At 47.4% G+C, this 20,095-nt stretch overlaps 1 protein-coding gene across 1 annotated transcript; it reads right to left on the bottom strand.

Annotated features, from left to right (window-relative positions):
* Positions 1-7,561: 7,561 nt before the first annotated feature.
* Positions 7,562-19,656, bottom strand: CLEC4F (C-type lectin domain family 4 member F). The gene is made up of 6 exons (XM_058551005.1): positions 19,504-19,656; positions 18,505-18,621; positions 14,566-15,684; positions 9,664-9,815; positions 8,623-8,741; positions 7,562-7,986 (listed from the first exon to the last, which is right to left on the bottom strand). Exons 1-6 carry the CDS (start codon positions 19,577-19,579, stop codon positions 7,779-7,781), a joined length of 1,791 nt encoding a protein of 596 aa, XP_058406988.1. The 5' UTR covers positions 19,580-19,656; the 3' UTR covers positions 7,562-7,778.
* Positions 19,657-20,095: the final 439 nt, after the last annotated feature.

Here is a 20,095-nt window from a genome sequence, read left to right as displayed (position 1 = left end):
ATGGGTCACTTCTATAATTTAAAAAATATGTATTTTGAGAAGGAAAATAACTTTGTTTGCTCCAAGTTCATTTGGTGTTTTCTGCTGGGAGGCAGATAAAAGACAATAGCCAAATATATGGGAATGAAGCTTAAAATGAGATAATTTACCCATTTATTTAATGTTCCTTGAGCGCATCAATAAGGGCATTACTGGCATTGTTCTATTTTATTGCCAAACCTTGAGTGGACAAGCTGGTGTGCATTGGAACCCAGTGTGAAAACCCCAGACTTTACTCCTTCATACTCCCCTGCATCAACTCCAACTATAACTTTCTGGCCTCTTGCCAGTTAGATTCCCACATTAAGCCATCTGTTCTGAGGGAGAGCAATCACATGAACTAATTTCAGCTAAGGTGTTACACCTGATAGTGACTTAGTGTCAACACCTTGCCATCACCCAATAATGCAATGGCCTGATGAACAAAAAAGTTTATTTCCCTCTCCTCTAACAGTGTGAAGAGTGTAGGTCAGTGGTGCATCTCTGCTCCTCGTGGTCACTCAGGGACGTAGATTCCTTCCAAATCATTGCTCCTGCATCATTGTTCCTGGGTGTCATTTCTGAAAATGGATCTGTCCTGTTAGATGCTTCTGACATCACAGGTGCCTGGCAGGGATTGAGTCCCAGCTTCAGAGCAGGAGCAGAAACTCTTCTAGGTATCCCAAGTCGATGCCTAAGGGATTTACTCAAAGCTGGAGAAGGGGCCCTGGAACATTGCTGCAGAGAAACAGCAAGTCCCAACCCCCTGGCTTCCACAGGAAGTAGACAAAAGGACAGGGAGGTGAGCTCTGCCTCACATCCACGATCACAATCTCACACAACTGTTCCTAATGAAATCATCTTAATCGGCATCCAGAACCTTGGGTACAAGGGATTCTGGAAAATGGCACTCTGCCCTTCCTGTCTCTGCAATGCAGAAAGTCACGCTGGAAAAAGAGAGTGAAGATGGGGGTTAAGGGAGCCAATCCACCGGATCTTCCACCCCGAGACACAGCGAAGTTGCCCCTTGCTCCGTCTCGTGCCCAGCAGGTTTGCCTCATCAATCTTTGCCCATTTGTTACCCTGGGGCCCAGCTGAGCAGATCACCCCATCCTGCATCCGCCCGGGCCCTCAGCAGACCCTCATTACACTGACCAGATCTGGCTCAGACACAGCTCCCTTAATCTCCTTAACTCAGTCGAGACATGAAAGAGCTGCTCAAGAACAGCTTTAATGAGAGAATGCCAAGAATGACATTTTAAAAAGGGATCAAAAACTATCAAGAGACAACATTGCCCAGAATTCCTATCCAAATCAATTTGGCAATTCAGATTATTACTCATATTCACATAAATTCATATCATTTTTGTTACATAGTACATATTGTTTTATCTCACCACATTCCTGGGAATTAGAATTTACTCCCATTGTACAGATGAGAAAATCGATGTCAGAGAAGTTGAGTGTCTAGTCAAGGGCACACGGCTGGTCAACGGCAGAGCTGAGCCTAGAACTCAAGTATGCTTCCTCCACTGCAGTTCTTTTTGCTCGAGGTCTGAGTGGCCTCCTTCCTGAGGGCCCTGGGCCCAGCACCACTGGCTGACCAGGTCCACGACACACAGGCCCTGCTCCTCTCTCGAGGCCCTACTTGCCATGGCCCGCACTTCACTTCCCTTCAGGCTCCTCCTCTTCCACCCTCATGGGCATGAGCTGGGGTTAATATCTTGGCCAAACCACAGGCAGAGTTAACAGTAGGTCAGAAGTGCTTCTCCACCAAGAGTGAAGAAAAGGAACAGACCCACGTGCTTTGTCCCCAGAAAATTAGTTAAAGGTCATTTCCTCACAGGGATCCTCAGTTCAAGTCCTTCTCGTTCGTGCTGCTGTGCTTCAGCAGCAGCCAGTAGCCTTGAGCTCTGAGAAGATGCAGAAAGATGCCTGGCAGCCTCACGAAGGGGTAGATGGAGGCCTAGAGCCCTGTGGGCTGCAGGGGCTTCATAGATGAGCTGAGACTTAAGCAGGGCCCGAGGGTTAGTCGTGGGTCAGAGAGGAAGAGCTTCTGTGGCACAGGGCTTCATAGGACCTTTGGGCAAGTCATTCAAACTCTCTAGGCTTCATCTTGCCGTCTGTGAAGCCGAGATTATGATAGAACCTTCCTCAGAATTATAGCGAAGAGTCAATTAGGCCATTGGCATAACAATAACAGCTAACACTTGTACAGTGGGATCTGTGTGCCATGTGCTATTCTTTTTTTGCATGTGTGTGAGGAAGATCAGCCCTGAGCTAACATCCATGCTAATCCTCCTCTTTTTGCTGAGGAAGACCGGCTCTGAGCTAACATCTATTGCCAATCCTCCTCCTTTTTTTTGTTTTTTTTTCCCCCAAAGCCCCAGTAGATAGCTGTATGTCATAGCTGCACATCCTTCTAGTTGCAGTATGTGGGACGCGGCCTCAGCATGGCCGGAGAAGCAGTGTGTCGGTGCACGCCTGGAATCCGAACCCGGGCCGCCAGTAGTGGAGTGCACGCACTTAACCGCTAAGCCACGGGGCCGGCCCCAATGTGCTATTCTAAGCTGGTCATATGCATTAACTTTCTTAATCCACACAAGAGCCTCATGAGGGAGGTACTTTAATTATTTCACAGAAGAGGGAATTGAGACACAAGAGTCAAGTAGCCAGCTTTCCCATCTAGAAAAGAGCAAAGCTGAAATTGGACCCGGACAGTCTGGCCACAGAGCCTGAGTCTAGAAGCACCAATCTCCCCTGCCTCACATAACTCCCACCACTTTGTAAGTGTTGGCTACAATAGCAATGATGGTTTATGAAACAGATAGAATGTCCAGAAACGTGCTATTGTACAGACAAATCCTAAGTGACCCACGCAGAGGGATGTGCTGAGCAACAGTGAAGAGGCTGCAATCAGACTTGGTTGAGGCGACATGTCATGAAAGGCTCGTTGGGGCCACCTTGAAGAGGGTCTGAAATCCCAGTCCTGGAACCTATACAGCCGGGAGTGGGAAAGGCTTGTCAGATCCAAGAAGGGTAAAATTGCAGCAAAAGCAGGACTTTGGGGAGATTCAGGAGGAAGCACGGTGCAGGCTGCTTTAAGGAGGGTAGGGAAGTGAGGCGGACAGCTGTGCTGTGGACTCCTTGCTGCATGGGGTCTTTTCCTGCAGGAGGAAGCTTTCTTGAGGCCCAGCTGGTAGGCCCCTCTTCTATCCTAAATCACCTGTCCCAACAGCAGCCCAGGCCTCCTCACTCTTCCATGATTCTCATTGGGGTCTGGGGCTTTCATTGGTGGTGGGGGTCCCCAGGGTTGATTGGCTTTGGGCTGCAGGAATTGCTAACAGCAGATGGAGGTAGAGCCACTTATAACTGGCCCTTATAAGTGTGAGCACTACAAAAGGAGATGGTCTTTCCAGTAGGCATGGTGTAGGCATCAGGGGGCATTGGGCCAAGGCCCAGGCCCAAGTCTAGGTATATGGGAGCAAGTGTCCTAAGAATTCTGGAGCATGGAGGGCTGGAACATTAGTTGGTAGATGACACTCAGAGTTGCTGACCATAAGCTCGTGTACATTTTCCTCTAAACTAGTGACTTCCATCATCCTCAAAATGCTATAACATCTTCTTCCAGAATGTGTTCACTCTCCTGATTGGGAAATTGTTCCCTGCCCCTAGAAAACCAGGCCTGGAGGTCATTTCATGACAACCAAAAAGTCTATGCCCCTTCTCCCTGTGCTGGAATCAGGCTCTTCCTTACACCGCAGTGTGTAGAGCTCAGCCTCTCTCAGGTTGAGTGCTCACACCCAGAGAGACTGGAAACCATGGCTCTGGGAGAAAAGACTGTGGGTACCAGAGCGCCAACAGCACACCTCATGTGGTGGCAATCGTCTATCACAGCCTGCTATTGCCACCAGAACAATCCACGGTCATGAGAGTGGCAGCTGTACAGGGTTCCTGCAGCGGAGGCAGGGCAGGGCAGGCACTCCAGGGCAACAAGCTGACCACGTCCCCCCAGGAAAATGAGGACTTCACTCAGTCTGAGGAGAACTTAATTCCTCTGCCTTCCTACCCTCTCCTGGGGAAAATGCAGCTTTCAGAACTTCCTCTGGCAGAGACAAACGGCAGCCTGAGCATGAGAATTGACCCTGGAGTGTGAGCAGGAGAGAGTCCTTCCTCTCTCCCTGTCCTTGTCCTGTTAGCTTTAGATCACAGACCGTGGTTGGCTGGATTGATGATGAAGAGCTGCTTGCTACTCTAGAATGTCACCACCCCAGGTTTCAAGCTGCACAGGACTCCATCCTGTGGCTACGAAAAGGGGCTGGGTGTCCTAACTACCGCATCCCTACTAGAATGCCAGTTTCATGAGGGATGGGATTTTTATCTGTCTGGTTCACTGCTGAATCTCGAAAACCTCGAAGAGGGTTTGATACATAGTAGAGGCCCAATAAATATTCCTTGATTGCGTGAATATTGATAAAAATCAAAATTCTTCAAGTAGGTTTAATGGTTACGAATCTTTAGACATTAAACAAAGTAACACTGAAGTACGTAAATCAAAACCTATTAGAAATACAAGAGAGTCACAATATGATAAACATAGATAAATGTCAAACGTGGGAGAGTTAAAAAAATCCTCTTAGAGATATTGATAGGTTGAGTAGACAAAATATAAATGATGAAATAGAATATCTGAGTAATGAAAATTATAAGCCTAATCTAATAATATACGTATGGAACATTTATAAAAAGTGAACATATGCTAGGCCCCACAGAAAATCTCAGTAAATTCCAAAAAAGCAGGGCATATTATTCAATACTGGCTCCTACTTTTTTTGTATAAGCTAGGAAAACCCTAAAACAAAGAATAAAAATACCTACAAAGAAAACAATAAACCCATCTCTATGTATCTATATTGCTATAGATGCAAAATATCAAGGAATAAACTATCAGGAAATCAAATCCAGCAATATATGAAAAGAATACCATGACCATATAGGCTTGTATTCAAGAAACACAAAGATAATTGATCATTAGGAAATTATTAATGTAATTTATTGTGCTAACAGATAAAAGGATAAAGATTTTTATTAATATTTTGGTAGTTGCTGAAAACCCATTTGATAAAATTCAGTATCCATTCCTAATTTAGAAAATAACCTCAGGTGATTTGGAATTGAAGGAAATTTCCTTCACTTCGTAAAAGGTAATTGTCAGAAATCAACAACAAACGGCATAGTACAAAACTAGAAATAGTCACTTTAATGTCAGGAACAAATCAAGCATGCCAGCTATCACTGCTACTAGTCAACATTGTTCTGGAGGTCTTACCAATACGATAACAAAAGAAAAAGAAATAAGGTATTCATTCCAGAAAAGAACAATCACAGTCATTATTATTTGCAAATAACTTTGCTTACCAGAAAACCTAATGCAATTAACTAGAAAAAAATGTATAAGAACTAATTAGAGTTCTTATGTATATATCAATCAAGTGGTTAATACATGGTAAATATGCAAAATTAATAGCTTTCCTTAATGTCATAATATCTTATAAGAGAATATAACGAATTTCTAGTTAAAAGAGGTAGATTCAATGCACACATTTGTGTCTGTTTTCTCTGAAAATCTACTATAATGACAATAGAGGAATAAAAATAAGAAAAACCCATAATGGCAAAGAGAATGGGAGAAGAATCAACAGCAGACAAGAAATTTCAACAAAATTTAGGAGCTGGCAGTAAGTGGATGAGTGGTAACTGATTTAGCAGGACTGAGAAATGGAACTCTAACTGGCAGTAGAGGGGGAGTGGCAAAGATCAGGGCAACCCCAGGAAGCTCACAACTCAGAAGTACCTGTTACCTCTCAAGGCATGGGTGTAGGGCAGACTGAAAGCAGGAGAACTGGTTGAAAGTTTTTTGAAGACCGTTTAGAACTCACCCATCCCCTCCTCCACCTCCTGTAACTAGACAACGCCCCATAGGTGCCCACACTACTGAAGGGCAGTTTATATCCAGAGAGGTCCGCACAGCCAGACTTAAAGCAGAGGGATTCAGGGGCCATCTCTATACCAGGCAGTGAGATGCCCAGCCCCCTTTCCCCTCAGGGGCCTGTAGGCTGCTAGAAGCTCAGATATGGGGATGCTCCAATGAAAAATCCAGCTAGTGAGCTTATGCCCTTCAGTAAAATCCACCAATCACCAAGCCTGTCCCACAAACATGGATCTAAAAGTTTTTGAAAAAGTTAAAGGGGGGACTTTCCCTACTGGATAACAAAACATATTATAAAACTACAACAATTAAAACAACGTGGTTCCTGTAAAGGAAAAGAGAGCTCATTGGAATGCAATGAAGAGTCTAAAAATAAGCTTGTGAACTTAGTATTTGAGAAAGTTGGCTTTTCAAGTGAGTGAAAAAGAGTGGGTTATGATTTAATGATATTTGAGAAAAAGTAGATGCCCACCTCGTGATATTCTCAAAAATAAATTCCATATGGCTTAGTAATGTAAACATAAAAAATAAAACTATAAAAGTACCAGAAAAAACATAGCAAAACATTATTTCAACCTTAGGATAGAGGAGGAGTTTCTAAGATTGATAAAAAGCTAAGAAGCATAAAGGAAAATGCCAAAGGAAAAGCCAAAAGGAAAATATGAATACAAACGGATTAAAGTCAAAGATATCATAAGATTTTCATTTCTGGTCATAGTGGAGTAATTGGCTGGACCAGCTCTTTTGCTGTAAGCAAAATGCTTGAAACAATTGTTTTCAGGCATTGGACAACAGGCAGAGCAGAACTGTGGCCTGAGTTCCTGGATAGGGAAGCAGGCCGAATGAGCTCAGGACCCTCCTGGGTTTCTTCCCCGTGGCTCTTTCCAGAACACAGTGCGGGGAGGAGGGTCCCAAACAGGGAATGACAGTCTCACTAACCTGGAGAGAGAAAGATGGGCATTTGGGGAGCCTGAGTGTGATAGCATTTGAGGAGGAGTATGAAGGAGAGGGAGTTATGCAGAGAAAGAGCTCCAGAAATCTGCATAGGGTTCCCCGTGTATGCATGGAATGGGACTCCACAAGCTGGGGCAAAGAATTGCTCTAGAAATTCTCGTTCTAAATTGAGCTGGCAGAAAGCTGAGTACTTAGAAGGGTGAATGGGGCCACAAGAAGCAGCCAGAGATATGGCTGTGAGAGTTAACAGTCTGAAGACGAGATGAGGCCAGCCACAGAGAAAAATAAGTGTTAGCGAGTGGTTTAAAGGCCTGGAAAAATCCAGCTCCAGCCCCAACTGCAACAAAGGAAATGCAAGGAACACCTGGGATGGCTATGACTTCCTGGGAATTTGTACCTCCTACCTACAACGTCCCTGTAGTTTGTGTTAAATCTCTGCTGGTTTTCAATGTACTAACTAAACGTTCCTAGCTGTAAAGCCTTTAGACAAAGATATGCTTGTTTCAGGACAGAAGGGACAGTAAGGGAAGGAGGACTAATGCAGGAAGAAGTGAGTGTGGTGGCTGTCACAGAGACAAGTACAAAGCGTTCAATCACCCAACGAGCATTTATTGAGGACCTGCTGTCTGAGAGGCCTGTGCTGGTTGCTGAGGGGGATACAGAGGCATGGCAAGGCTCTTGTCTTGAGGAGCCGTTGATCCCACTGGGTCATGTGAGGAAACACGTTTGAAGGGTTAAATAAAAGGACAGAGCAGGAAACACAAAAGGCCAATGGATGGCTCCAGAGAACAAGTTGGGTTCAGAGGCTCACAAGGAGTCATGGTAGAGAGGTTCCAGAGGTGGCAGTGGTGGTGACCTCTGAGCTCTGGCCTGCCTCAGCCGCACCCTGGCCAATGGGCTTCTTGCAGACCCAGGGATAGAGTACATCACAGTCCACGTCATTCCACTTCTGCTGAGTATGGACACAGTCTTCAGTATGCCCCTTCGCATTCAGCCAGTTGTCTGGCTGATTCTTCTCCCAAAACCTGGAAACAAGAGGGCTTTATTCTGCTAGATGAAGGAAGTGTCCCTTCTCCCTGCTGTGGCATAAGGAACTGAAGTGACAGGGGTCTCTAATCTTCTGGTGGCCTCAGGATGGGGACAGAGCTGGGGCCAGGGGTGCCCTGAGCATGGCTCTGCTGAGGTTGTCTTTAGTGTACTGAGGATCAAAGGACAGGAAGGTGCTGAAGCTGCGATCCTCCACCCCAGAATTCACATTCAGTTACCTTCTGAAGGGGGCAGAGCCCCTGGGACCAGGCCTATGTAGGGTATAGGATATGCAAAAACCCAAAAAACAGGAAGGCCCACTCACAGGCTGCCTGCCAGTCCCGGGACCTGTTCTGTCTGATGCCCCTCTATGGAGGGGTCCAGGCAAGGATCAGAACTATGCCCACGTGCACACACAGACACATCACACATATATCACACACCTTATACACATCACACACACACACCACACACACAATCACACACACACTATACACATATCACACACACATCATACACATATAACATACACACACACATACAACACTAACACTTATGGGCAGGGATACACACACAGGACAGCGACACACAAGAGTCTCTAGCCAGGCCTGCCCGAGAGAGTGCCTAGGACTCACGCTCTGCTCTGGGTATCACTGAATTGTGTCCCATCCACCCAGCGCCAGGAGCCCTCTGTGCCCATGTCAGTGAGGCCAATCCAGTGGTAAGAATTACTCACGGTCTCTGCCAGAAATTCCTGTGGAGAAAAGGCAGCATTGTGTGAGGATCTGGTTCTCCTGGCCGTGTGGAAGAGGAGTCAAGGTCGTCCCCTCCCTGGTCCCAGGGCCATGAAGCCCACTCCTCTACAGGAGCTGGTCCCCTCCCTGTGCTTTCCATGGCTTGTCCAGGATCTAGGGCAGCAGCCAGGTCCCCTCAAGAGAAGTCCAGCTTCTCCCATGTTGACTTGATGAGGAGTGTAGTTTTACTGAGACAAAGACAGACCTGATCACAGTTTACTAAGATATATTTTACAAAATACCATGTTCTTGGACAGACATACAAGAACAGTCTCAGAAGAACCACAAGGGATGGGCAGGTCTGTGATCTGAATTGGACGAAACCTGTTGTAGTCCTTTGTCAATAGCTAGTAAATTATGATAAGGACTTTTAGCAGATGGGTCATCAGGGGAGTATATTGCCTTTGGTGGTCCTCAAATTCCTATGAGTATGTCTGTCCTTCCCAAGAAGCCCGGATCTCCTGCTCACGGGCCCTCCACAGCCATTGGATTAACTGACGTTAAAATCAAGATTGACAACTAGAGAGGAAGCTGAGGGGAAAATAGGGGGATGGGGAGGGAAGTGTGCTCCCAACATTTTAAGAGCAGTCGCCTGGTGCCACCTCCCTTTGCCCTTCCTCACTGCTGACATCTGCAGGCCTCTAGGTATCTCCCTCGTTCATTGAGGACGTGGGAGTTTGCTGTCAGTGCTTCTACTTCCAGTGCAAGATGCTCATGGGAACTAAGATGCTCATTGGAACTCAATAAATATTTGCTCCCTGACAGACAGAGGAGACATGAAGGTCTCTGCCACACCCTATCTGAGAAGGAGAAGACCAAAGCCCCAAAGTCCCTTATCCCACACCAACCCCATTAGTACCACCCCAAGCCCTCAGCTGTGACCTGCTCCTCCTCAGATGTCACCGAGGCCAGGTGGGCTCCCTGGGACACACAGAACCGCTCAGCTGCATGCCAAGACTTCTTGATGCGAGAAAAGTAATACAAGCTCCCGTGGTAGACTTTCCAGCCTTGCAGAATCTGCTGGAGAAGATGATCTGGAGCAAAGGTAGGGGATGAGAGAGAACCAGGGGCTGGCTGTGGATGTCCGAGAACTGGCTTTCCTGACTTCTCCAAGGACTGACCACTGAGAGTCACAAGCCCATGCAATGCTTGGTGCCCAGTGCTCCAGGGGCAAGGCCTGGGAGGCTGCACCCCTGGCCCACTACCTAATATGCCAGGAAGCAGCAGCTCAGGACACCTGGCTCCATCACTCCAGGGATCCCTAGATAGCTTTGCTACCCAGACAACACTCTTTCCAGACTCCTGATTTCTAGCTCTACTACCCTCTTTCCCAACTCATTGCTGTCACCTGACAGTCCTCTGCACCTCAGTTCCTGCCATCTTCCTGGGAGATTTTACAGCCATCCCATAGCATCACTCATTTCCTTGACTTCATCTCCATCCACATCGGCTGCCCACACCCAGGACCATATCTGGGACCTGGTCTACCTGACCTGACAATTTCAAACTCTAATAGATCATCCTATGAGCAAATCCTCAGCTCTTTCATCCCTCCCTGACATGACACTCTGCTCTTTAGCATCATGTATACCACAGCTGTTTGAAATGGTGCCACGATAGACTCGCTTATTCATTCATTTATTCTCTCGTTCAACACTCATTGTTCAACATTCCTTAACTTCTATGAACCAGGGACTGTTATACAAAGATCAATAAGATATGATTCATGCCCTCAAGGAACTTCCCGTCTAGTAAATGAGACAGATGTAAAAAAGGCGCTGAAGGTGCATTGATTGAAAACAATGTGCATGTTAAATAGAGGCGTGAAAGAGGATATGGTCTATTTCACCTGGGCTGGAGGTGGGCATCAAGGAGGACATCCTAGGCAACATGTCACTTGAGCTGAGTCTTTAAAGACTGAGGAAGAGTTTGCCAGGTGGTCAGTGCCAAGGAAAGCATTCCAGGCAGGGGAAACAGTAGATGCAAAAGCATGAAGACGTGAAACAGCGTGGCCCGGCCCAATATGTTCAGGTACTTGGTATGGTCAGTGCATAAGGGATGGGAGACGAACTCAGACAGTTTGGCCAGCACTAAATCGTACATCCCGTGTGAAAGAGTTTGGGTTTTCTCCCCTGTGAGGAATGGGAAGCACTGAAGGGTTTAAGAAGGATGGTAATATGCTCTGATTTGCACTGTAAAAATATTAATCCCGTGACAGTGTGGAGACTGAACAAGAAGACAATCCTCTTTGGGACAAGGACACCAATTAGTACACGGTTGCAAATGTCTCAGTAATGGATGGTGAGTGCGTAAACCGGGGGTTTTCAAAGTGTGGTCCCGGATCAGCAGCACCTGAGAACTTGGTAGAAATGCAAATTCTCAAACCCCATCCCAGACCAGCCGAATCTGAAATTGTTTTTTAACAATCTGTTTTAATAAACACTGCAGGTGATTCTGATGCACTCCAAAGTCTGAGAACCAGTAGTCTAAACTGAGGATTGGCAAACTACAGCATGCCAGCAGCCTCTTTTTATAAATAAAGTTTTATTGGAACACAGGCACGCCCTTTAGTTTACATATTGTCTTTGGCTGCCTTATTGCTACGATAGCAGAGATGTTGCAACAAAGACTCTTCAGCCAGAAGCCCAAAATATCTACTATTTGGCCCCTTAAGAAAAGGTTAAATTAATTGTTCTCAGCCCTGACTGCCTATTAGAATCACCTAGGGAGCTTTTTAAAAATTTCTGATGCCCAGGCTGCATCAAAAAAAAAAAAAAAGAGAGAGAGAGTTGTGGAGGCAGGTCTTAGGTATCAGTATTTTTAAAGCTTCTTAGGTGATTCCAATGTGCCCCCAAGGTGGAGAAACACTGATCTACACTAAAGCAGTAGCAAGACAGAGAAGGGAGTTAGGAGGACAGCAGGAGTGCAGAGGAGAGACAGTAAGAAGGGAAGAGTTCCAGCTTCTGACAACAGGTGGGGCACAGAGTGAAGCAGCCAAGTGAGCCCTCGGTGCTGCCTGCCAAGCCCCTTGTCAACCCGGTCTCTTTCCACAGCTGCTCCAAACCGCACACTCTCTCTCCCAGCTCACTGTGTCCCCTCTCGCCCTTAACAAGTGACCTCCTACTCTATCTAGAGACACCACTAAACATCAGCTCCCTCAGTTTGGTGGTCTCACATCTCCAAACCTGATGAACATCTACTGCCACACCTCCTTCCCTCCCAGCCCTAGAGGTTCAAGTATTGTCCCAACCCTTCAAGGCCGATCACTCAGCTTTGCATTTCCTTCTCTCCTCTCTCTCTCTCTCTCTCTGTCTCCTCCCACCCCCGTCTCTCTGCCCCTACTGTCTCTGTCTTTCTCTCCTTCAACCTCCTCCCTCTTTGCTGGTTCCTTGCTCTCACTCTCAGATCAAGCCTATCCCAATCTAGAAAAACCCTCTCAAGGAAGTTCACCAAAACGTTAGCAGTGGGTTCTTATGGAAATATAGAAATTTTCATGAAAATACAAGTGGTTGTTTTCTTATCTTTCTCTTTGTCAATATTTGCCACATTCTCTATAATGAATAGGTAGGTTTTGTAATGGAAATATCAATGATATATGTTTTTTAATCCCTCCTTCTACCTTGCCATCCCCCTCACCTCAGCCTCATCTCTCTCCTTCCCTTCTCAGCCAAGGTCCTTGAATGACTCAAGCACCTGATCCCTCATTCACATCCCTCTGTCCATGGTCTGGCCTCCAGGCCACCTACAACTCTCCACTGAAACTTCATTCCGACTTACTAATTGCCCAGAGTCAGTGGATGCTTATTGTTTATTTTACCTTGTCTCTCAAGCATTTGCCAGAACTAGCCACTCCCTTCTTGAAATTCTCTCTTTCCTTGGCTTCCCCAACTGCGCATCTCCTGGTTCTCCTCCTGCCTCTAAGACTGCCTTCTCCAGTCTCCCTCAAAAATACCTCTTTCCTTTCTTGCCACCTGATGGTTGACTTCCTGTTTTCACCCTCAGCCTTCTTCTCATGAAGCATTTTATCTTGTGCAAACCGCCACACTCCCATTGCCACAACCAGCACCAACATACCCAGGGCTCCCGCATCTATGTCTGCAGCCAGGGCCTCTCTCCCATACTCCAGACAGCCTGCAGATGATGTCCCCTTGAATATCCCCAAAGCGTCTCAGACTCAGCATCCCCAATCTCGCCGCTTTCCTTCCTCTTTTATTCCCTATCTCAGTCGGGTGACCTATTTAGTCAGCTTCCTCAAAGCCCTTCAATAGATCTTCATTTCCTGAAGGGTGAAACCCAAGCTCAGAGGCCTTCCACATCTAGCCTGAGTCTCCCCAGGTCTGCCTACCTTTCTAGCCCAGTGTTTTTCAAACTGCAACCATCAACCCATTAGAGGGTTGTGTTGAGGTTTGTTTGTTTCTTTTAAACAGACTGTACAATATTAGAATGCATTCATGCAGTAAAAGTTTTGCTTTTAGAAACTTTGTGTGTGTGTGTGTGTGTGTGTGTGTGTGTGTGTTTGACACACAATTATACTGGGTCACAGTGTTAAATGAATTTCATGCTGTGATTACATTCAAAACAGTTTGAGGGGCTGGCCCGGTGGCGCAAGCGGTTAAGTGCGCGCGCTCCGCTGCGGCGGCCCGGGGTTCGCTGGTTCGGATCCCGGGCACGCACCGACGCACTGCTTGGCAAGCCATGCTGTGGCGGCGTCCCATATAAAGTGGAGGAAGATGGGCACAGATGTTAGCCCAGGGCCGTCTTCCTCAGCAAAAAAAGAGGAGGATTGGCGGATGTTAGCACAGGGCTGATCTCCTCACAAAAAAAAAAAAAACAGTTTGAAAGCCATTGCTCCAGCCCCTGCCTACTGTCCTTTCAGCCTGCGCCTCATCAACTGCCCTTTTGGCCACAGTCCTGTCAGACAGAGCTGGCTGAAGTTTCCTGAACCTCTTGGTTTCACGTTTCCGTGCCTGTGAACCTGCTGCTCTCTTAGCCTATTTGCTTGGGAAACACCTACTAGTCCTTCAGGACTCAGTTCAAGGGCCATCTTCTCAACAAAGCATCTTTTGATCCTTTCTCCCCCAAGAGATCTCTTCCCCCCTTGGATGATCCCTTCTCCCCCTTCTTTTCGCTCCTCCCCGCCACCAGTCCCTAGAGCTGCTCCTAACATAACACCTCTGCCGCCACTCCGCGTGTCTTCCATGCATGGCTGCTCTACCAGCCTGTAAGCTTTGAGAGTAGGCATCACATCATATTCATCTTTATGCTCCTGATACATAATAGGGCCTCAAAAATATTTTGTCAGATGAATGCTGGGTACTTCATTCAAGGCTTTATATGTGCTATCTCATTTGATCCTCACTGCGAAGCAAATGTTATTGTCCCCACTTTGCAGGTTAGAAAAGTGGAGCTCAGAGAAGCTGAGCAACTTGATCAAAACCTCACCCCATGTGACAGCAGGAAGTCAGAAGTAAGGCTGTCTGGCCCCACTAGCACACATTGTCCTTATCACACACCTTCACAATACATAGTTTCTTTCCCAAGTGTTCGTTTTGTGACTCTGGCCAGATGATAAGCAACTTGAGAGCAAGGACTATGCCACCTGATGCCACCTCCACCACTGCCTAGGCTCATGGAGCCTATTTGGTTCGATTCGGCCCCTCTCCAGCACCCACACTCCTTCCCAGGGGGATGCACATTGAAGTAAAGAAAGAGGCTGAAGGGACAGGAGACTCTCCCCAGCAAGAGACTGTACCCTCCCCAGCCCACCCACTCCGTCCCACTTACCTTGGGACCTCTGTAGCTGCTCCTGCAAAGCAAAGGTCGCATGGAGGGTGTCCAGGCGACTCTGCACCTCCTGGATTTGGGTAGTCAGGGTTCTGGCGCTCCTTAAATCCCCTATTAGCCTCTGGATCTCAGCACTGGTGTTCTGCAGATGGCTCTCTAACATCCGGGTCTTGGAATTTAAGGCCACAGCATCCTTCATTTTTTGTTTTAGGGTCTGTATCTCCCTGCTGGCATTTTTCAAGTCACCATTTAACATCTGAATCTGGGAATTTAAGGCACTAGCCTTTTCCAGCTTTGTTTTGAATACTTGGATCTGAGCATCTGTCTGCTCCAGGAAACGGTTTCCCGCTCGAGTCTGGACAGTGAGAGTTTCCAAATCTCTTTTTAACAAGTGAATCTCATCACCAGCCCTTTCCAGGTGACTTCTCAATAGCTGGATCTCAGCACTCGTGTTGTCTAAACTGTCTTTTATAAAGGTCTGGGTCTGGGAGTTTAAAGCATTTGCATTTTGCAGACTTACCTTTAGCTGCTGGATCTCAGCATTGGCTCCTTCCAAACTACTTCTTAAAACCTGATTCTGGGCCCTTAAATCATTGATGCTCTCCAGACTGCCTCTCAAAACACGGATCTGAGCATCAGCATTCTTCAAACTACCGTTTGCCAACTGGGCCTGGGCATTTGCCATTTCCAGCCCTGCCTTCAACACCTGAATTTCAGTGTTGGCATTCTCTAAGTCTCTGTTTAACATGTAGAGATCAACAGTGGTGTTTTCTAAACTGCTTTTTAAGAAACTCTGGGTCTGGGAATTTAAAGTATTTTCCTTTTCCATATCTCCTTTTAGCTTCTGGATCTCAGCATTGGCCCCCTCCAAGGATCTCTTTAACATCTGGGTCTGGAAACTCAAGGAACTGGCATCCTTTAGAATGCCTTTTACCATCTGGATGTCAGCACTGGTGTTTTCCAGATGACCACCGAGCATCTGGATCTGAGAACTGACATTGTCCACTCTGCACATGAGCATCTGGATCTCCATGCCGCAGGTGCTGGAATTCTCCACATGGCCTTTAAACATCTGGATAGCCTCTTGCAACTCTGCCACTCTGCCAAAGTGGTAGAGATCTGGAGGGAGGAAATGGAGAAAGTAGCCAAAGAGGCCCATTACAGGGGAAGCATTCATTATATGGGCCCACCAGAGTGTTCTTAAGACTTCCAAAGGAGATGTCTACTGCACAGCCCTGAGTGCTCCTCAAGCAGCCTGCTTCTCACTGCAGCCACCCAGACCCTGGGGATGGGCCACCTGAGAATATGGCCAAGAAAACAAAATAAGTAAAGGCCTACTTAGCTATCCCACATGAACTGAGGGGCAGAAGGGCTGGAATACTTGCCTGCTATAAACTAGCTACCACCAAAGACTCTTCATTTTAAAAGGTTGTTTTCGATGATGCTTGTGAGTGGTATGAGCACGAGGATTAGGAAGAAATGCTCCCCCGAGTGTCGTCCTGGTAAGCCTTGGATTATTTTGCCACTGTAATTGAACTTGAAAGTAACTAATTATATCATTTAGAGCTGTTGAAGTTTAATTCCACTGAAATTTCACCATTAAATGGGTCATTATGAAAAAGAAAATCGGTATGAATAAAACCCATGTTTAGTCCAATGCTATATTTGTATGCCAAGCATGAAGCCTCTTGATTCAGCATTGTTACTGCCTAAAAACTGTGTAGACCACAAACAGAAATTTTATGATCACAAATTCCATCGGGGGAAAAAAAACAAAAACAAAACAAATAGGTGCTGATGGAGGAAGCACCCTGTTCAATCCATAGGGCTATGGTGGAGGCCCTCCAGGCGATGCTAGACCTGGAAGCTGAAATGGTCTTTTAAAGGGCTTAAAGGGCTGGCACCCCCAATGTTACATAGGGCATACATACAATGTTACAAGGGTCCCTACAGAACAGTTTGAGGATATGGGAGACCTGAGTGAAAGGCCTTTGTCATTGAGGTCATTCAAGGATGCTCTTGTAGACCCTTTAATCTGCATAGTCTTTCCCACCAACCCCACCTGCAGCTGCCTCTGGTCCTGCTAGCACCCTTTGCCCGCCACGTGAGCTAGGACCTAATCCCAGACATTCATGGTCTAAGGCTCCTGATTCCAGCCTCCCCTCAGGAATAGGGAGAAGAACCCAAAAAGGCAGGGACCCTTTCTGGAGGATTCCTATCCGATTCCTCATGCCATGCACAGGTGGGTTTGTGAGGCCTCAGCCACTGTGCTCAGGTAAGGCCTGGTGGGGCCAGGTGGCCTTTGAAGATGTGAGAAGTCCACTCAAATATTCCATCTTGTAAAGATAGACAGATCGATGGAACAGAATAGAGAATCCAGAAATAGATCCACACATATATGGACAATTGATTTTCAACACAGATACAGAGGCAATTCGTGGAGAAAGGATAATCTTTTTAATAAATGGTGCTAAAACAAGTGGATATACATAGGCAAAATAAAAAATGAATTTCAATCCATACCTGTCACCATTATACAAGAATTAACTCAAAATGAACCATAGACCTAAATGTAAAACCAAAAACTATAAAATTTCCAGAAGGAAACATAGGAGAACGTCTTTGTGATCTTGGCATAGGCAAAGGTTTCTCAGATACAAGACCAAAAGCATGATCCATAAAACAAAAAAAAAATTGATAAATTAGACTTTAGCAAAATTTCAATCTTGTTAAAAGAATGAAAAGACAAGCCACAGACTGAGAGAAAATATTTGCAAATCACATGACTGATAAAGGACCAAAAAAGACTACATACTATGTGATCCCTTTTATATAAAACTCTAGAAAAAGCCAAGTAATCAGTAATGACAGCAGGTAGATCAGCGGTTGCCTGGGATGAAGGGAAGAGGGGAGAGGGAGGGACGACAAAGGTAAGCTTTGAGGGGAGGAGGTAGAACATCTTCATTCATTATCTTGATTGTGGTGATGGTTTCACGGGGATATACATAGGTCAAAACTTATCAGATTGTATACTCTAAATATGTGTACTTTATTATGTGTCAATTATACCTCAATAAAGCTGTTTTTTTAGGGGCCAGCCAGGTGGCATAGTGGTTAAGTTCGCTCGTTCCACTTTGGCGGCCCCGGGATCGCTGGTTCAGATCCTGGGCGCGGACATACGTTCATCAAGCCATGCTGAGGTGGCGTCCCACACAGAGCAACTAGAAGGATGTACAACTACGACATACAACTATATATTCGGGTTTTGGGGAGAAAAAAGGAAAGAAGGAGGAAGATTGGCAACATATGTTAGCTCAGGGCCAATCTTCCTCAAAAAAAAAAAAAGGAAAAATAAAGCTTTTTTTAAAAAAGATCATGCCTTTCTGTGAGGAGAGTGAAACACATTCAGGGGCCTGGGGGTGTCTGGGAAGAAGCTAACGGTAAGATCCGGGCATCCGAATGCCCAGCTACCTCCCACCCTCACCCCTCACTGTGACTACTCACTGTCAAGTTCCACAGGTAACTGCCCCATGGTGCTATTCCCTGGAACCACGGCTTGAGCCTCTTGGAGGGAGGGATGTGCCTCTGGTGCAGGTCTTCGGTTCTGCAGAACTGAGACACCCAGTTCCTGGATCAGCACAATATCTCAGCACTGAGCCTGGGAGAACAGGCTGCTCCAACCACAGTCAGGGTCCCAGAAGGAGGGAGATGTACCAAGGACCCCTCAGAGTTCCCCTCGTGGGCCTCAGCTCTTGAGAGTCTCCCCCCTGGACTGTGGCCTCAGTCAGGTCCCAGAAAAGCTCTGGTTTGGGCCCAGGCCTGAACCTGGAGGTGAACTGACCCTTCTGGGAGCAAAGGGTGTGCATCTGGGTCCCTTTGGGGCTTTATGCAAGAAGTAGGAGAGAGAGTTAATGGGGTTCAGGTCACCTAGCTACTTACCCACAACAAGGAGAGCCACAAGAGAGGAGACAATAGTCACGGCCATAAATGCCAGGGTGACCTTAACAAGTCTCGGCATCCTGCGGGCTGCGGGAGCCACTTTCGCGGAGTCCACTCCTGTAGGGGAGAAGCCCGTGTCCTGGAGAAGAGTGTGCTTGGGGGTCGGACAGGATCAGGGTCTCGGGCTCAGTCTCCTGGCCTGTCCGATGGGGATGAGAACACCTGCCACGCTCACAGGGAAGGAAAATGGAGCACTTTACCACGTTCACCAGAGCTGATCGGGTGTGTGGTAGCAACACAAAGTCTAAGCCCACAGCCCAGAACCCGGAGGAGGTGCACAGGGCACGGAACCTGGCACAGAGGAGGAGGGCAACAAAAGTGTGGTTTGAACGAAAGAAGAAAGGAGGGAGCAAGGAAGGGAGGGAGAGAAGGGGGGACAGAGCAGGAACCCTGACCTCGGAGTCATGAATCCTGACCAGAGCATGACTCACAGCCCTTTGGGACTGCTGCCTCCCCACAAACTGACAAGGGTCAGTCCTGGAGCCTCCCTCTGCTGGTGTCAGAAAGCCCCCAGGGGTGTCCTAAGAAGGGCTGTGCCTGAGTCTGGGGGCTGTGGTTAGGGATAAACAGTGTGCAGGGAAATCCACTCCAAGGTGAAGAAACAGCCGCCTGGAGCCCCTGGCCTCACGGGACCAGCCCAGTGTGTGGAGACGGGATTTGAAATCAGGTCCTGCTGAATTCAAAGTTCACCCTATTTCTCTTGCCAGGTTGCCATCCCCAAGAAAAAGGGTCTGGGGAGATTTCATGAGGAGACTGGATGTGTGCCCCAGGCTCCCTCTCCTCGCCTGCCCCACCTTCTGCCCTTGCCTGTTCGTTCTGAAAGCTGAGATGGTAAAGAGCTCTGACCTGCCAAGGAGGGGCTGAGAAAAATGGCAGAGGGCTGAGGGACGATGAGGCCAGTCTCAGATTGAGGATGGACTGAGGGCCCAGTTTTCTTACCTTGGGGGTGCAGGGAGACACTCTGTTTGTCCGTGTTGAAGCAGACCTTGTCACTATTCATCTCCTCTTCATTCATCCTCAAATGCTGCTCCCTGCTGCCTAAGGGGGCGTGCTGAGGGCCAGTAGTGGTGGGAAGTGAAGCTGAGATACCCTGGAGTTACATGCTCCCCAGTAGGCCCTGACCACCTTTGAAGCTCTGCCTCCATCAGCTGCTGACTCTTCAGAAGCGCCCCAGCGGGGCCCCTCCCCTCGGGGCTCCCAGGCACCAGTCCGCCTGCCCTATCTTCTCCCTCTTCCCGTCAGCATCTGCCCCTCGCCCTCCCCTCCACCATCCACTGGCCTTTCACCTCTTGTCTGTTGAAAGCTGGCCTGAGAGGAAGGACACAGGAGGAATGTGAAGGCATCCACTTCTGGAGCAGTCAACAGTACTACCTGAAAACCCAGGAGTGTCTGCCCAGCACCTTCCCCTCTGTGTGGGAGAGGAGCTGCTGAGGTACCTCCCCAGAGGCCCGTGAGAGGCCCAGGGGTGGCAGCAGAAAAGAAAGGGCCTGTCGTGGTTTCTATTTCCCCACACACAGGGAGGGCACACACA

Source organism: Diceros bicornis, chromosome 12, assembly GCF_020826845.1.
Source record: "Diceros bicornis minor isolate mBicDic1 chromosome 12, mDicBic1.mat.cur, whole genome shotgun sequence".
Lineage (NCBI taxonomy): Eukaryota > Metazoa > Chordata > Mammalia > Perissodactyla > Rhinocerotidae > Diceros > Diceros bicornis.
Note: the sequence above shows the minus strand (reverse complement) of the source record. Positions and strands in the feature narration are given on the sequence as shown.